Source organism: Ursus maritimus, unplaced genomic scaffold (assembly GCF_017311325.1).
Source record: "Ursus maritimus isolate PB19 unplaced genomic scaffold, ASM1731132v1 scaffold_1, whole genome shotgun sequence".
NCBI classification, from domain to species: Eukaryota; Metazoa; Chordata; class Mammalia; order Carnivora; family Ursidae; genus Ursus; species Ursus maritimus.
This window is the reverse complement of record NW_024423343.1, coordinates 106,196,418-106,215,387: the sequence shown is the minus strand read 5'-3', so window position 1 is coordinate 106,215,387 and position 18,970 is coordinate 106,196,418. Positions and strand designations below refer to the sequence as shown.

The following is an 18,970-nucleotide window of genomic DNA, read 5'->3' as shown; positions in this document are numbered from 1 at the left end:
CCGAGGCCCGCGCTTCGGCGCTTCCGGCGTGGGAGTGCTTCCGGCGTGTGCGTGCGTTTCCCAGCGCGGTGAGCCCCGGCCTGCTGTGGCGATGGCGGCTGGCGGTAGCGACCCGCGGGCCGGCGACGTAGAGGAGGACGCCTCACAGCTTATCTTCCCCAAAGGTGGGGCTGGGGCTGCGCGACTGCTGCGCTGTGCTGCGTGTTCGCCGCAGGCCTGGCGTTGCACACGCCTCGCCCAAGGCCTGGCCGTGGCGGGCAGCCGGGCTGGTAGCCGACGCGGAGCGGGGCGGGGAGGATGGGGATGCGGCCATGGGAGGGGCCCGGGCGGGCACCGCCAGGGTTCCTCGAGAGGGGCCAGTTAGATTCCACGCCTGCTACCCTGGAAACTTCGGCGCCCAGCGCCACACTGCCCCTGAGTAGCCTCTTAGTACTCGTTTATTTTATCTGATAAACCGCGAAGTGCTGCAGAGATGTGGCTAAGATGAACAAAGCCGACACTAGTTACAGTGGTAAGGACAGATTTTAATAAGTAATACACCATTGTACGGGCGCCTGGCTGGCTCAATCCGTAGAGCATGCTAGTCTTTTTTTTTTTTTTTTTTTAACATTTTACTTATTTATTTGAGAGAGAGCATGGGGAGGGGGGAAGAGGTGGGAGGCAGAGGGAGAGAGACTAGGAGACTCCCTGCTCAGCGGGGAAGCCCGCACCGGGATCAATCCAAGGACTCTGGGATCATGACGTGCTCCAAAGGCAGACGCTTAACGACTGAGCCACCGCGGCAACACGAGCCTGTTAGTGTTAATCTCAGGGTCCTGAGCCTGGGCACGGAGCCTGCTTTAAAAAAAAAAAAAAAGTAATACACGATTGCTATAGGGAAAAGAGGCTAGCGTGGACTGAACTCAGTTGCGACTTGTACAAAGGTGACTGGGCGTTTCAAAGGGAGAATGAAGGAGTGGAAGGGTTAGCCGGGTCTCCATAGGATCAAGGAGTGAAAATTACAAAAAGCGGGATGGGGGATTGAGTGGTCCGTTGAAACCCATTTTGGTTTGTTAGCTGGTGCTATGGATTTAGGCTTCTACTCCCACAGCTCTTTCTCTGAACTGAGAAACAGGGGCCCTATCTTCAGCTGTTGCTGTGACAAACAGTACATTATTTTTAAAAGCAGCTGTCCGTTTTTCACTGGTAGGTGCCTTATTTTTTTTTTTTAAGAATTTATTTATTTGACAGAGAGAGACACAGCGAGAGAGGGAACACACGCAGAGGGAGAAGCAGGGAACCGGATGCGGGCTCGATCCCAGCATCCTGGGATCATGACCTGAGCTGAAGGACTGAGCACCCAGGCTCCCAGGCAGGTGCTTTAAAGGGTATAGGGTCAACCTAGGAACTTTGAGCTGTTAGAAATTATTTTAGAATTTTGTTCATGTCTTTTGGGCCAAAGTTGAGGCCCAAAACCAGGGCCTGAGATCTGCGTTTGGTCAGAGTTCTGTCAGATGGCTACAAGTACAGCACATTTCGCTATCAGCGAACTTCCTTGTGCAGTGAGTTCTACTTTATTTGTAATTTAGAAACTGAAAATAAGCAGGAAGCTTAAGATTTTTAAATACCATATTTTGCAGGTACTGGAAAATGCAAAGTAAGTAGGGGAAACTCAAAATACCCACCTGTTTTTAAATTATTGTATACACAGTTAAAAAAAGTCAACCCACACCCTTTCACCCAGAGGCAGTACTGTAAACAATTTAGTGTTTATCCTTCCAAACTATTTTATGTTTATTTATAAATACATACATACACCTTTTTCTTTATAAAAATTAGATTATGCAAAAGGAATGCTATAGCCTTTAAAAATTTTGACGATAAATTGTGAGTCCTTTTTTCTTTCTTTCTTTCTTTTTTTTCTTTTTCTTTTAGCTCTAGGCCCAGTGTGGGCTTGCACTCACCATCCCGAGATCAAGTGTCAAATATTCTACCAACTGAGCGAGCCAGACCCCTCGTCCTGTTCTTTTTATTTTTTTATTTTTATTTTTTTAAGATTTATTTATTTGTCAGAGAGAGAACGTGTGTGCATTCACAAACTGGGAGAGTGGCAGGCAGAAGAGGCAGAGCAGGCTGTGGGAGAAGCAGGCTCCCTGCTGAGCAAGGATCCTGATGTGGGCTCCATCCCAAGACCCTGGGATCATGACCCGAGCCGAAGGCAGATGCTTATTTAACCAACTGAGCCACTCAGGTGTCCCAGGTTTTTCTTTAAACCTTGTTGTTTTTGTTTTTAAGATTTTATTTACTTATGTGAGAGAGAGTGAGGGAGCACAAGCAGGGGAGCAGCAGAGGGAGAGGGAAAAGCAGGCTCTCCACTGAGCAAGAAACCAGCAGACTTGATCCCAGGACCCTGGGATCATGACCTCGAGCCAAAGGCAGATGCTTAACCAACTGAGCCACCCAGGCGCCCTCTAAACCTCGTTTTTAAAGTTTGCTCACTGATATTCTTACTGGTCAAGAGGATTATTTTAAATGAGTATCAAGAAAATAAGATATATAACAAGGTTGAGTCCAAATGTCCATCAACCAATGAATGGATAAAGAAGATGTGGAATGGAATATTGTTCAGCCATAAAAAGAATGAAATCTTGCCATTTGCAGCAATGTGGATGGAGATAGAGAGTATCATGCTAAGCAAAATAAGTCAGAGAAAGACAAATACCGTATGATTTCACTCATACATGGAATTTAAGAAACAAAACAGATGAACATAGAGGGGCAAATCAGAAAAATAGACTTAACTAGAGAGAAAAACTGAGGGTTGCTGGAGGTGAGGTGGGTGGGTTAAATGGGCAATGGGTATTAAGGAGGGCACTTGTTTGTCATGTAAGTGATGAATCACTAACTTACACAACTGAAAATAATATGATACTGTATGTTAACTCCCTGGAATTTTTTTTAAGAGAAAGTATTTTTTGTTTTGTTTTTTAGATTTTATTTTTATTTATTTATTTGACAGCACAAGCAGGGGAGCGGCAGGCAGAGGGAGAGGGAGAAGCAGGCTCACCGGGCAGGGAGCCCAACGCGGCTTGATCCCAGGACCCTGGGATCATGACCTGAGTCGAAGGCAGATGCTTAACCGACTGAGCCACCCAGGCGCCCCATAACTCACTGGAATTTAAATAAAACTTAAAGGTAGAAAAAATAAATGAGCCGCCAAGATTTGTGTGATGGTAAATATTTGAGTAATTTAGTTGGGAAACTACATAAGATGAAATCTAGCCCGCCTGGGTGGCTCAGTAGGTTGAGCGTCTGCCTTTGGCTCCAGGTCACAATCAGAGTCCTGGGATCGAGTACCTTCTGAGATCGAGTGCGTATCGGGCTCCCAGCTCAGTGGGGAACCTGCCTCTGCTCCTCCCTCTGCTTGTGCTCGTGTTCGTCTCTCTCTCTCTGACAAATAAATAAATAAATAAAATCTTCTTTAAAAATTATGAAATCTAGAGGGTAGGGACTTCTGGCCACAGGTCCAATGCCTAGTATATAATAGGCAGTGATCTGAGCAAATGAGTAAATAACAGATCTGTACAGGTACAAAAATAGAATCTGGGATGCGTATTAATGTGTGTTGCCACATTTTGGCCCTCCTTAACATGTAATAATTCTTAAAATTGAGAGTATAATATTAGTATTATGGAACTAGATTATCAGCTCAAAGAAGCTAAAGAGGAGTAATTGTTGGCTGTGCTCTATTTGAAATCAGTAATTGGCCTCATTAGGATAATGATGTGTCATTGTTTAATAGCACATCCAGGTCAGGTTCTTTGATGTTAGAAACTGTCTAGCCAGATTGAGCTAAATTTTAGTATCTTATGAACTCTCCTGTGCCTTGTGGCAGATCAGTCTGGACGAAGTTAAAGCCGTGTATATGAAGCCTCTGGATTTATGAAGGACAAAAAGCTGCTGTTAGTCTCAAGGCAAAATGAACATTTAGAAGCTGTCTTTGAAGGAATATTTTCAGCTGACATTTGTGCTTCTCACAAATAGAGTTTGAAACAGCTAGATACTAAATTCAGAAGTTCATATGCTTCTGGAGCATCGAAGCAACAGAATGAGAGTGCAGAGGATGAACAGGAACTTTCTGAGGTCTTCATGAAAACTTTAAATTACACAGCCCGTTCAGTCGCTTTCAAAAACAGAGAGACCATTGCCAGTGTCCGTAGGTGAGTGCTAAAAGAAAGTTTTTATTAATCCAAACTGTTGGACATCTGCGTGTAAAATGCTTTTGCCTCCACCACTGCCATCCCGTAGTATCATTTGTACCATTGATGTAAGAAAAATAACGTCTTTGTCAAATCGCCTGTAAGACCAAAATTTCTTTGGCCACCTTCCCATATACCTGAAATCCCATGACCATCCTGCACAATAACCGCTGTTAGTTTATTCTTAGTCTTCCAGATCTTTTCCATGCATTCACATACATACATATACACCTATCAAAAACGCATAGCAGTGTTTGTGGGGTTGTTTTTTTTTTTTTTTTAATGAAGTGGGCTTATTTATTATTCACCTGAAATGTCTTCAAGATCTTTATATGTTGATAAATATAAATCAGGAGAATTCTTTCTGAATCCTTGCTCTGCCTCTCAGAAGGCAGCTTTTAGCATTTTTTCCTAAGGTATTAAGCTTCTCAAATTGGTCGGAGTAACCTGGAAAACAGTGATGTGCTAAGGCGTATAAGAGGCCATGGGAAAACACATTTTCTTCCAAGTATCAGTTTTATTTGATGGTAGGTGATTTAGAACATTTCTACATCAAAACAAACAGATACCAGCATATTGTGAATTCTTGAATTAAATTACAAGATTTAAAACCTTGCAGATGCAGAAAGTCATTTGAGCCTGTGCCCCCAGGTCGCCTAAGGATACTTGTTTGCTCTGCTCCTAGTGAAAATGCTTGAGAAGTACTCCCTTAGGAAAAGCAGGTGTACAAAAGAGATGTATATACACAGATACTTTCAGAAAGCTATTTATAATAGCCAAGGTGGGGGGAACCCAAAACATTCAACAGTAATTAAATAAATCTTGGTAAATCATTTGGTGAGCTAATATATCGTCATTCAAATTTTTGGTAGAAAATGAAAGTGATGAGATTGTATATGAAGTATATATATAATCTTCTTTCTAAAAGGCAAGTATGTGTATCTTCTAAAAAGTGTGGATGTACACATGGAGAAAAGATTGAAGGAAATGTGCAGTGCTTCCAAGCAGAACTGCAAGCTGCTGGGCCTAGGAGATAGCCTGGACACATTCATGGATAAAAGGTCTCAGTATTATAAACATGTTGGTTCTCCCCAAATTAATGTATACATTTAGGGGCCATTCTGCAGCCTCGGGAAAGAGGGGAGCTAATAAAATGATCTTAAATTGGCAAATTGTCAGGAAAAATTTAAGAAAAGGAAAGGGGAGGGAGTGCCTGGGTGGCTCAGCTGGCCGCCTGCTTACGATGCCGGGTTGTGAGATCAAGCCTGTGTGATGCTTCCGCATGGAGTCTGCTTAAGATTCTTCCCCCGCCCCCAACACATGCAGTTCTTCTCTCTCTCTCAAAAATAAATAAATCTTCAAAAAAAAATTGAAAAGATTCAAATACAAATCAATTTTATGTGAGTCCAATATATGGTAAAGATGGCACTATTATTTAGAGAGGAAATATCTTTACAGAGTTTACTTATTTTTTTAGAGAACTAGAACACACGTGGTGTTGGGGGGAGGAGAACTAAACAGCTCCCCACCTAGCACAGAGCTCAATGTGGGCTCATCTCATGACCCTGAGATCATGACCTGAGCCAAAATCAAGAGTTGGACGCTTAACCAGTTGAGCCACCCGGGCACCCCAGTAAATATTTTAAAACAAAGTTCGAACACTACACCTTATACCAAACTTAATTCCTAAGGAATTAAGGATTTGAGTATAAACCATGGTGAATAAAAGTGCTGTTTGATAATATAAGTAAAGGAATGTATTGTTTTGGCTGTGGTAGTAGGACTTTAAATGTGGAGAAACTTGACTGACCAGTTGAATGTAAGCTTTGTGAGGGCAGGAAGTTGGTTGTATTCATCACTGTGTTAACCACATTGTAGGCATTAAATAGTGAATAAATGAATTTGCATAAATATCTTTAAACTTCCTCCATAAATTAAATGCCATGTGTAAAATGTAAGTATAAATAAATGGGGAAAGGATTGTTATCCTTAAGTTTTTATATCCTTAATATTAAAAGCTCCAACAAAGAATAAAGAGAAACACCATTTAAAAATGGAAAGTCTCCAAAGGACGTTCAATTTGAGAACTTCAAATGGCTTGCTAATTCTTGTGAAATAATGCTCATCTTCAAGGAAATCAAGGAAATGGTAAAAGAGCTAAGTAGATTTGAAAAAGATTAAACAGAATGGGAAACCTACATGGAATGAGTAGGGAAATGGGGAAACAGGATTTATTGCTGGTGGAGGTGTGTGCTGGTGAAGCAGTTTTAGGGCACTGTCTCTTGAGACTCCTATCCTTTGCTTTGACTGGATAATTCGACTTCAGGAATTTATCTTTAAAACACACAGTAGTTAAATACACAAAGAAGTATACATGATGTCAAAAGCACTATTTAAAATGGTGAATTGTAGGGGCATCTGGGTGGCTCAATTGGTTAGCGTCCAACTCTTTGATTTTCTCAGATCATGATCTCAGGGTCGGAGATGAGCTCACATTGGGCTCTGTGCTAGGTGGGGAGCCTGCTTAAGATTCTCCATCCTTTGAGTATCCCGACTCTTGATTTTGGCTTAGGTCATGGGCATGAGCCCCACGTTGGGCTCTGTGCTCAGCAGGGAATCAGCTTGAAATTCTCTTCTCTCTCTGCCCCTCCCCACTCTCACTGTCTCTATCTCTCAAATAAATTTTAAAAAGATAAATGGTGAATAATTAGAAACAGTTGAAATGTTCAACAGCAGGAAATTTGATATATTAATTATGGCACAGCCTTTCAGTGGAATGCTATGTTCAAGGTGGAGTTATGTACTGGGAACCACAGGAGATGATAGTTCCATGAACACACACACTTCTGCCGTTTGTAATTGACAAGACTTATCACCAGACCTCTCATTGGCAGTATTATTCACTCAGGTGTTCTTCACCTCCACCTCTGGTCCCAGGAATACCCCTTGGCAAGATTATTGTAAGAACAGATAAGTGCTCATTTGATTCAAGGAGGGACACTTTGGTTAGACAGGAATTAATATTATGCTTTTATTAAGGTTAATGAATTTTTGGTGGCAGCTGAATGAGATCTGTTCAGGTTACATATTGCTGAGTAATAAATAATCCTGAAACTTGGTGGCATAGAACAAAAAAAATTTTTTTTTTTTTTTTTAACATTTTACTTATTTATTTGAGAGAGAGCATGGGGAGGGGGGAAGAGGTGGGAGGCAGAGGGAGAGAGACTAGGAGACTCCCTGCTCAGCGGGGAAGCCCGCACCGGGATCAATCCAAGGACTCTGGGATCATGACGTGCTCCAAAGGCAGACGCTTAACGACTGAGCCACCGCGGCAACACGAGCCTGTTAGTGTTAATCTCAGGGTCCTGAGCCTGGGCACGGAGCCTGCTTTAAAAAAAAAAAAAAAGTAATACACGATTGCTATAGGGAAAAGAGGCTAGCGTGGACTGAACTCAGTTGCGACTTGTACAAAGGTGACTGGGCGTTTCAAAGGGAGAATGAAGGAGTGGAAGGGTTAGCCGGGTCTCCATAGGATCAAGGAAGTGAAAAATTACAAAAAGCGGGATGGGGGATTGAGTGGTCCGTTTGAAACCCATTTTGGTTTGTTAGCTGGTGCTTATGGGATTTAGGCTTCTACTCCCACAGCTCTTTCTCTGAACTGAGAAACAGGGGCCCTATCTTCAGCTGTTGCTGTGACAAACAGTACATTATTTTTAAAAGCAGCTGTCCGTTTTTCACTGGTAGGTGCCTTATTTTTTTTTTTTTTTAAGAATTTATTTATTTGACAGAGAGAGACACAGCGAGAGAGGGAACACACGCAGAGGGAGAAGCAGGGAACCGGATGCTGGGCTCGATCCCAGCATCCTGGGATCATGACCTGAGCTGAAGGACTGAGCCACCCAGGCGCCCCCAGGCAGGTGCTTTAAAGGGTATAGGGTCAACCTAGGAACGTGGCCTTGAGCTGTTAGAAATTATTTTAGAATTTTGTTCATGTCTTTTTGGGCCAAAGTTGAGGCCCAAAACCAGGGCTCAGAGGAGCCTGGCTAGCGTTTGGTCAGAGTCTTTGTCAGATGGCTACAAGTACAGCACATTTCGCTATCAGCGAACTTCCTTTGTGCAGTGAGTTCTACTTTATTTGTAATTTAGAAACTGAAAATAAGCAGGAAGCTTAAGATTTTTTAAATACCATATTTTGCAGGTACTGGAAAATGCAAAGTAAGTAGGGGAAACCTTAACAATACCCACCTGTTTTTAAATTATTGTATACACAGTTAAAAAAAAAGTCAACTCCACACCCTTTCACCCAGAGGCAGTACTGTAAACAATTTAGTGTTTATCCTTCCAAACTAATTTTATGTTTATTTATAAATACATACATACACCTTTTTCTTTATAAAAATTAGATTATGCAAAAGGAATGCTATAGCCTTTTAAAATTTTGACGATAAATTGTGTAGTCCTTTTTCTTTCTTTCTTTTTTTCTTTTTTTTTTCTTTTTTCTTTTTAGCTCTAGGCCCAGTGTGGGGCTTGCACTCACCATCCCGAGATCAAGTGTCAAATATTCTACCAACTGAGCGAGCCAGACCCCTCGTCCTGTTCTTTTATTTTTTTATTTTTATTTTTTTTTAAGATTTTATTTATTTGTCAGAGAGAGAGAACGTGTGTGCATTCACAAACTGGGAGAGTGGCAGGCAGAAGAGGCAGAGCAGGCTGTGGGAGAAGCAGGCTCCCTGCTGAGCAAGGATCCTGATGTGGGGCTCCATCCCAAGACCCTGGGATCATGACCCGAGCCGAAGGCAGATGCTTACTTAACCAACTGAGCCACTCAGGTGTCCCAGGTTTTTCTCTTTAAACCTTGTTGTTTTTGTTTTTAAGATTTTATTTACTTATGTGAGAGAGAGTGAGGGAGCACAAGCAGGGGGAGCAGCAGAGGGAGAGGGAAAAGCAGGCTCTCCACTGAGCAAGAAACCCAAAGCAGACTTGATCCCAGGACCCTGGGATCATGACCTGAGCCAAAGGCAGATGCTTAACCAACTGAGCCACCCAGGCGCCCCTCTAAACCTCGTTTTTAAAGTTTGCTCACTGATATTCTTACTGGTCAAGAGGATTATTTTAAATGAGTATCAAGAAAAATAAGATAGTATCAAGGTTGAGTCCAAATGTCCATCAACCAATGAATGGATAAAGAAGATGTGGAATGGAATATTGTTCAGCCATAAAAAAGAATGAAATCTTGCCATTTGCAGCAATGTGGATGGAGATAGAGAGTATCATGCTAAGCAAAATAAGTCAGAGAAAGACAAATACCGTATGATTTCACTCATACATGGAATTTAAGAAACAAAACAGATGAACATAGAGGGGCAAATCAGAAAATAGACTTAACTAGAGAGAAAAAACTGAGGGTTGCTGGAGGTGAGGTGGGTGGGTTAAATGGGCAATGGGTATTAAGGAGGGCACTTGTTGGGTGTCATGTAAGTGATGAATCACTAACTTACACAACTGAAAATAATATGATACTGTATGTTAACTCCCTGGAATTTTTTTTTTAAGAGAAAGTATTTTTTTGTTTTGTTTTTTAGATTTTATTTTTATTTATTTATTTGACAGCACAAGCAGGGGGAGCGGCAGGCAGAGGGAGAGGGAGAAGCAGGCTCACCGGGCAGGGAGCCCAATGCGGGGCTTGATCCCAGGACCCTGGGATCATGACCTGAGTCGAAGGCAGATGCTTAACCGACTGAGCCACCCAGGCGCCCCATAACTCACTGGAATTTAAATAAAAACTTAAAGGTAGAAAAAATAAATGAGCGTCAAGATTTGTGTGATGGTAAATATTTGGAGTAGGTTTAGTTGGGAAACTACATAAGATGAAATCTAGCGCCGCCTGGGTGGCTCAGTAGGTTGAGCGTCTGCCTTTGGCTCAGGTCACAATCAGAGTCCTGGGATCGAGTACCTTCTGAGATCGAGTGCCGTATCGGGCTCCCAGCTCAGTGGGGAACCTGCCTCTGCTCCTCCCTCTGCTTGTGCTCGTGTTGTCTCTCTCTCTCTCTCTGACAAATAAATAAATAAATAAAATCTTCTTTAAAAATTATGAAATCTAGAGGGTAGGGACTTCTGGCCACAGGTCCAATGCCTAGTATATAATAGGCAGTGATCTGAGCAAATGAGTAAATAACAGATCTGTACAGGTACAAAAATAGAATCTGGGATGCGTTATTAATGTGTGTTGCCACATTTTGGCCCTCCTTAACATGTAATAATTCTTAAAATTGAGAGTATAATATTAGTATTATGGAACTAGATTATCAGCTCAAAGAAGCTAAAGAGGAGTAATTGTTGGCTGTGCTCTATTTTGAAATCAGTAATTGGCCTCATTAGGATAATGATGTGTCATTGTTTAATAGCACATCCAGGTCAGGTTCTTTGATGTTAGAAACTGTCTAGCCAGATTGAGCTAAATTTTAGTATCTTATGAACTCTCCTGTGCCTTGTGGCAGATCAGTCTGGACGAAGTTAAAGCCGTGTATATGAAGCCTCTGGATTTATGAAGGGACAAAAAGCTGCTGTTAGTCTCAAGGCAAAATGAACATTTAGAAGCTGTCTTTTGAAGGAATATTTTCAGCTGACATTTGTGCTTCTCACAAATAGAGTTTGAAACAGCTGAGACGCTACTAAATTCAGAAGTTCATATGCTTCTGGAGCATCGAAAGCAACAGAATGAGAGTGCAGAGGATGAACAGGAACTTTCTGAGGTCTTCATGAAAACTTTAAATTACACAGCCCGTTTCAGTCGTTTCAAAAACAGAGAGACCATTGCCAGTGTCCGTAGGTGAGTGCTAAAAGAAAGTTTTTATTAATCCAAACTGTTGGACATCTGCGTGTAAAATGCTTTTGCCTCCACCACTGCCATCCCGTGGGCATCATTTGTACCATTGATGTAAGAAAAATAACGTCTTTGTCAAATCGCTTGTAAGACCAAAATTCTCTTTGGCCACCTTCCCATATACCTGAAATCCCAATGACCATCCTGCACAATAACCGCTGTTAGTTTATTCTTAGTCTTCCAGATCTTTTCCATGCATTCACATACATACATATACACCTATCAAAAACGCATAGCAGTGTTTGTGGGGTTGTTTTTTTTTTTTTTTTTTAATGAAGTGGGCTTATTTATTATTCACCTGAAATGTCTTCAAGATCTTTATATGTTGATAAATATAAATCAGGAGAATTCTTTCTGAATCCTTGCTCTGCCTCTCAGAAGGCAGCTTTTAGCATTTTTTCCTAAGGTATTGCTTCTCAAATTGGGTCGGATGTAACCTGGAAAACAGTGATGTGCTAAGGCGTATAAGAGGCCATGGGAAAAACACATCTTCTTCAAGTATCAGTTTTATTTGATGGTAGGTGATTTAGAACATTTCTACATCAAAACAAACAGATACCAGCATATTGTGGAATTCTTGAATTAAATTACAAGATTTAAAACCTTGCAGATGCAGAAAGTCATTTGAGCCTGTGCCCCCAGGTCGCCTAAGGATACTTGTTTGCTCTGCTCCAGTGAAAATGCTTGAGAAGTACTCCCTTAGGAAAAGCAGGTGTACAAAAGAGATGTATATACACAGATACTTTCAGAAAGCTATTTATAATAGCCAAGGTGGGGGGGAACCCAAAACATTCAACAGTAATTAAATAAATCTTGGTAAATCATTTGGTGAGCTAATATATCGTCATTCAAATTTTGGTAGAAAATGAAAGTGATGAGATTGTATATGAAGTATATATATAATCTTCTTTCTAAAAGGCAAGTATGTGTATCTTCTAAAAAGTGTGGATGTACACATGGAGAAAAGATTGGAAGGAAATGTGCAGTGCTTCCAAGCAGAACTGCAAGCTGCTGGGCCTAGGAGATAGCCTGGACACATTCATGGATAAAAGGTCTCAGTATTATAAACATGTTGGTTCTCCCCAAATTAATGTATACATTTAGGGCCATTCTGCAGCCTCGGGGGAAAGAGGGGGAGCTAATAAAATGATCTTAAATTGGCAGAATTGTCAGGAAAAAATTTAAGAAAAAGGAAAGGGGAGGGAGTGCCTGGGTGGCTCAGTTGGTTAAGCGTCTGCTTACGATGCCGGGGTTGTGAGATCAAGCCTGTGTGATGCTTTACGCTCGGCATGGAGTCTGCTTAAGATTCTTTCCCCCCCCCCCCGCCCCCCAACACATGCATGCTTTCTCTCTCTCAAAAATAAATAAATCTTCAAAAAAAAATTGAAAAGATTCAAATACAAATCAATTTTATGTGAGTCCAATATATGGTAAAGATGGCACTATTATTTAGAGAGGAAATATCTTTAACAGAGTTTACTTATTTTTTTTAGAGAACTAGAACACACGTGGTGTTGGGGAGGGAGGGAGAGAGAATCTTAAACAGGCTCCCCACCTAGCACAGAGCCCAATGTGGGCTCATCTCATGACCCTGAGATCATGACCTGAGCCAAAATCAAGAGTTGGACGCTTAACCAGTTGAGCCACCCAGGCACCCCAGTGGGGAAATATTTTAAAACAAAGTTCGAACACTACACCTTATACCAAACTTAATTCCTAAGGAATTAAGGATTTGAGTATAAACCATGGTGAATAAAAGTGCTGTTTGATAATATAAGTAAAGGAATGTATTGTTTTGGCTGTGGTTAGTAGGACTTTAAATGTGGAGAAACTTGACTGACCAGTTGAATGTAAGCTTTGTGAGGGCAGGAAGTTGGTTGTATTCATCACTGTGTTAACCACATTGTAGGCATTAAATAGTGAATAAATGAATTTGCATAAATATCTTTAAACTTCCCTACATAAATTAAATGCCATGTGTAAAATGTAAGTATAAATAAATGGGGAAAGGATTGTTATCCTTAAGTTTTTTATATCCTTAATATTAAAAGCTCCAACAAAGAATAAAGAGATAACACCAATTTTTAAAAATGGACAGTCTCCAATTAGACGTTCAATTTGAGAACTTCAAATGGCTTGCTAATTCTTGTGAAATAATGCTCATCTTCAAGGAAATCAAGGAAATGGTAAAAGAGCTAAGTAGATTTGAAAAGATTAAACAGAATGGGAAACCTACATGGAATGAGTAGGGGAAATGGGGAAACAGGATTTATTGCTGGTGGAGGTGTGTGCTGGTGAAGCAGTTTTAGGGCACTGTCTCTTGAGACTCCTATCCTTTGCTTTGACTGGATAATTCGACTTCAGGAATTTATCTTTAAAACACACAGTAGTTAAATACACAAAGAAGTATACATGATGTTCAAAAAGCACTATTTAAAATGGTGAATTGTAGGGGCATCTGGGTGGCTCAATTGGTTAAGCGTCCAACTCTTGATTTTGGCTCAGATCATGATCTCAGGGTCGTGAGATGAGCTCACATTGGGCTCTGTGCTAGGTGGGGAGCCTGCTTAAGATTCTCCATCCTTTGAGTATCCCGACTCTTGATTTTGGCTTAGGTCATGGGCATGAGCCCCACGTTGGGCTCTGTGCTCAGCAGGGAATCAGCTTGAAATTCTCTTCCTCTCTCTCTGCCCCTCCCCACTCTCACTGTCTCTATCTCTCAAATAAATTTTAAAAAGATAAATGGTGAATAATTAGAAACAGTTGAAATGTTCAACAGCAGGAAATTTGATATATTAATTATGGCACAGCCTTTCAGTGGAATGCTATGTTCAAGGTGGAGTTATGTGTACTGGGAACCACAGGAGATGATAGTTCCATGAACACACACTTCTGCCGTTTTGTAATTGCAAGACTTGGTATCACCAGACCTCTCATTGGCAGTATTATTCACTCAGGTGTTCTTCACCTCCAATCTCTGGTCCCAGGAATACCCCTTGGCAAGATTATTGTAAGAACAGATAAGTGCTCATTTGATTCAAGGAGGGACACTTTGGTTAGACAGGAATTAATATTATGCTTTTATTAAGGTTAATGAATTTTTGGTGGCAGCTAGTGGGGAATGAGATCTGTTCAGGTTACATATTGCTGAGTAATAAATAATCCTGAAACTTGGTGGCATAAAGCAAAAAAAAAAAAAAAATGGAGTTATGTGTGTACTAATGTGGAAAACAGCTACTGTGTTGTTGAAAAAAGGCCAATCACAGAATAACATTTGTTACGATTCCTTTTTTTTTTTTTTAAGTTATACTGTCCTCCCCAATTTTTTTTTTTTTTTTTTGGATATAAAGAGGAAGGGAAGGGGATCTCCATGAAAATGTTAATGTTAGTTATTTCTGGGTAGGATTTCAGGTTATTTTCACCTTTTGGGGATTTCTTTGCATTGTTTATAAATGAACATATGTTCATTTTACAACAAACCCCTCCACACAGATACATAGACTACTTTATCAGCTAGTGTATGTGTCTGTATATGTATATACATATGCACATATACGTGTGTGTGTGTATATATATAGTAAACCTCTTCCCATGTAACTAAGTTTATAATATTTTCTTTAGTAAATGAATATAGCTTTACTAAGTGACAGATTACTAAGTGGCAGAAAGTCATGAAACAGAATGTGTGAGTTTATATTCTAAAACAGAAAAGTGTTTGGAATGGTACACTAAGGTAATTACATTGATTTTGTGTAGGTAGTGATATGGGTAGCTTTTGTTTTTCTGTCCTGTATTTTTGAAATTTTGTATAACTAATATGCTTGTAATAGGATGATAAACATTGTAAATGTTTTGTTTCTGAACAGATAATTAAGGTCTTCTCTGAAACCAAATTTACCATGGATGAGCTCTATTTTTTTTTTAAGATTTTATTTATTTATTTGAGAGAGAGAACAGAGGGAGAGGAAGAAGTAGACTCCCTGCTGAGCAGAGAGCCCGACTTGATCCCAGGACCCTGGGATCATGACCTAAGCCAAAGGCACATGCTTAACCAACTGAGCCACCCAGGCACCAAATGTGTAAGAAGCCAAGATAGGATGTGACAGCGTTTTATACAGTTTGAACTAGAAGTGCATTTAAAATAAGATGCAGTTTACACACATTTGTACAAAGTAAGGTTTGCCTGTATTTATTTTTTAGATACTTTTTTTTTTGTTTTAGATGAGTTTAAAAGAGAATTTCTTCCAAGTTAAGATACACAAACATCATATGTTTGACATAACATTAATGACGAAAGAAGCAAGGTAGAGTGATAAGAGCAGAGAACAGCAAAATAAATTCTTGGCGAAAAGATTATATAATCCGTGAGGTATATATATAAGTAGTTTTTCAAAAGTTATAATAGCAAGGGGTTCTCAGGCCTGATGTGCTCTGCTCGCTTTTGTTGTCTGCCTGATTTCATTGTAACCTCCTGTTCTCCAGGAATAGGAACAGGATGTGCTTTGAAAGTGGGATTTTGTAGCCAAGCTAACCATATAGAAAGATTGCAAGTGCTTTACTTTTTCTTACTTGCTAACTACCTTTGATTTTCTTTTTCCTACTTATCATTCTTTGATTTTTGTTTTGTTTTGTTTTGTTTTGATTTTCTTCCCCACGGTCAGCTTGTTGCTCCAGAAGAAGCTTCATAAGTTTGAGTTGGCCTGTTTGGCCAACCTTTGCCCAGAGACTGCTGAGGAGTCAAAGGCACTGATCCCAAGGTTAGTACAGTTACTGTGCTAAGTTCTGTATATTAAATTCCTACAAGTAGAATTACTATTTCTAAAAGATGTATGCATTTAAAATCGGGACAGTTAGCACCAACATTGAATGGGGTGGCTTTTTTAACAGTGTATGAAAATGATGGTTTTTAGCACACCAACTGTTAGCAAAAATGTGGAACAGCTGAATCTCTCACACTGGTGGTAGGAGTGCAAATTAGTGTAGTCACTTTGGAGAGCAATTTGGCTACATCTAGTAGAGTTAAAGATGATTATACCCTGTGACCCAAAAATCCGTTCCTGGATACATGCCTAAAAGCAACTCATGCAGTTCCATAGAAGGCATGTATTCTAATGTTCATTACTGCAGTGTTAGTGAGAACAGAAATTTGACAGTCTGTCAGTAAACAAGAGGATGGGTAAATACATAAATCATTTATGTAGCAGTGAAAAATTAATGAACTGGAACAACATGGAATAATAACAAATACCGAAGTCAGTTTAGAGTGAAAAAATTGCAGAAGGATACATGTGGTATGATGCCATTTCCTATAAAGTTTAAAAACAGTGCTGCATATGGCTTAAAGATACATTTACATATGTATATAGTAAGTATAAAAATATGTACAGGAGGGGCACCTGGGTGGCTCAGCTGGTTAGGCGTCCGCCTTCAGCTTGGGTCATGATCCCAGAGACCTGGGATGGAGCCCCATGTCAGGCTCCCTGCTCAGCGGGGAGCCTGCTTCTCCTTCTCCCTCTGGCTGCTGCTCCCCTTGCTTGTGCGCGTGCTCTCTCTCTCTGTCAAATAAATTTAAAAAATTTTTTTTAAATGTGTAGGAATGATAAATACAAATTTAGGATAATGCTTAATTCTGGGGAAGGTATTGTGATGAGGGAACATTCACAGAGCCATTAATTTGTTCCTGTTGTGTTTATTAAAGAAATTTAAATCAAGTAGTGGTAACTGTTAAGGTTAACTTATTTTCTATACTTTCTTAAATCTCTGAAACCCTTCATATGTTTTTAAAAGGAACGGCAGAAATAGAGCTGAAGGGTAGAGGTGTATGTTCGTTCAGAGGAGAAGTGGGCAAGTGGTGCTCAAAGATTAGCATGTGTTAAAAAAGAGTATATTGTGGGTCGCTGAGACACTCATTTCTTTTGGTTTTCTTCCTGTAGCCTGGAGGGGCGGTTTGAAGATGAGGAGCTACAGCAGATTCTTGATGATATCCAGACCAAGCGCAGCTTTCAATATTAATCTCCAAATACCGCTCTGCTGCCGAGGGAACTATATCCCACTGCCCTGGTGTGTGGAGCTGACTTACACAGAAATTCCACTGCAGAAGACACTTGGGCTTCCTTTGGATAGAACAGTCCAGCTTGGTCTTGGTTTAGGTTGCTATTTCAGACTCGACTGTTGGAACATGATAACCTGACCTTGCCTCTGGCAAGGGTGAGGTGGGGTGATGCACATATAAGCTACACTATTGACTACCTCATACCACGGTTATTTTAAAAAATTTTTTTTTGTTTTAAGATTCTATTTTTTTAAGTAATCTCTACCCCTATTGTGGGACTTGAACTCACTACTCCAAGATCAAGAGTGGCATGCTCCGGGGCGCCTGGGTAGCACAGCGGTTAAGCGTCTGCCTTCGGCTCAGGGCGTGATCCCGGCGTTATGGGATCGAGTCCCACATCAGGCTCCTCCGCTATGAGCCTGCTTCTTCCTCTCCCACTCCCCCTGCTTGTGTTCCCTCTCTCGCTGGCTGTCTCTGTCTCTGTTGAATAAAATAAATAAAATCTTTAAAAAAAAAAAAAAGAGTGGCATGCTCCACTGACTGAGCCAGCCAAGCACCCCTTTTTTAAGATTTTATTTTTTTAGCCCCTGTGTTATTTTTGATTCCTAAGATTTCGTGTTTAATTTCAACGTGTTTGTAGTTTTTGCATTACTTTTTGGATGTACTTTTGCATAAGGTGACAGTTTTCTCTAAATGCAAAAGGAAGAATTAAGGGGCACTTGGCTGACTCACTTGGTAGAGCACGTGACTCTTGATCTCAGGGTGGTGAGTTCAAGCCCACATTGGGCATGGAGCCTACAAGCAAAGACAAGCAAAAAATCCCAAACAGGACCCCCAAATACAAATGCAAAAGGAAGACTTAAACCAGCCCTGTACCATCATCTGAAATCCTTACAGAAAGGATGATGGTGCTAATGACTGTGAGACAGCATTGGCATCATCGTGCTTACCCCAGAAGTCAAGGAAGAAGCTCACATGGAAAGCAGTTACACCAAGGATAGCTGCTGAGCATGGAGGGCCCGTACATAGCCTTGAGGTACATCAGTATTTGACCTTTTTTCCTTCGACTGTTGAAGAATGTAGATTTGGAGGAGTGGTCCTAAAGCACTATTTTCTCCTAAATTAAGATTTTTTTTCCTTCAGAGGCCGGACTTGAAGGTCTGATCACTTTGAAGACTCCTTGGATGGGGCATCCAGTCCAAACCTCTGTCTTGCTACTTAGCGGCAGGTGATGTCTGATGGGGGTGATTTGGAAAGAGGGAGCCTGCCCCTTCCTGAGCCACTACAGTGAAGTCACTCGATGTAAAACAAGTTGGGGGAAACTCTTTTAATAGCTAAACATTCTAGCTTTGTACAGTGGCAGTATCGTAGTCAATGAGGTTTATCCAAGGCGCGATTGTTGCTAATTGAAAGAAAAAAATAGCTAAACATTTTAGCTTTGATTTTTCTGAAAGGAAAAATATGCCTATTTTCTTCACAATTTGGAGATTTTTCTTTGGAGCACTTGTTGGCTGCAAATGAATGCATGATTCAAATAAAAGGTTGGAGAAATAACAAAGTTACCTTTTTTTTTTTTTTTTTTTTTTTTGTAAGTAGGTTCCACACCCAATGTGGGTCTGGAATTCAAGACGGAGAGATCAAGTGATATGCTTAACCAAGTGAGCCTACTAGAGGCCCCAACAAAGTTACTTTTAAAAATTAAGATAGTTTGGGGCAACAAGCTGGCTCAGTCGATAGAGCATACGACTCTTGATCTTGGGGTCATGAATTAGAGACCCACCTTGGATGTGGAGTTTA

At 40.6% G+C, this 18,970-nt stretch overlaps 1 protein-coding gene and 1 non-coding gene across 2 annotated transcripts; both read left to right on the top strand.

The window, feature by feature from the left end:
* The first annotated feature begins 31 nt into the window (after window positions 1–31).
* POLR2D (RNA polymerase II subunit D) lies at window positions 32–18,727 on the top strand. Its single transcript, XM_040619383.1, has 5 exons — window positions 32–164; window positions 10,887–11,067; window positions 15,783–15,878; window positions 17,055–17,181; window positions 18,317–18,727. The coding sequence occupies exons 1-4, from the start codon at window positions 92–94 to the stop codon at window positions 17,131–17,133; spliced, it is 429 nt and encodes a 142-aa protein (XP_040475317.1). The 5' UTR covers window positions 32–91; the 3' UTR covers window positions 17,134–17,181; window positions 18,317–18,727.
* LOC121099987 lies at window positions 18,519–18,663 on the top strand. Its single transcript, XR_005831712.1, has one exon. It is a non-coding gene; the product is annotated as a U4 spliceosomal RNA (small nuclear RNA).
* Window positions 18,728–18,970: the final 243 nt, after the last annotated feature.

Excerpts from the sequence above, each read along its gene's own strand:
- POLR2D (XM_040619383.1), top strand. The coding sequence starts at position 92 with ATGGCGGCTGGCGGTAGCGACCCGCGGGCCGGCGACGTAGAGGAGGAC. Across the intron at positions 11,068-15,782 it reads ACCATTGCCAGTGTCCGTAG|CTTGTTGCTCCAGAAGAAGC; the intron begins GTGAGTGCTAAA and ends CCCCACGGTCAG. Across the intron at positions 15,879-17,054 it reads TCAAAGGCACTGATCCCAAG|CCTGGAGGGGCGGTTTGAAG; the intron begins GTTAGTACAGTT and ends TTCTTCCTGTAG.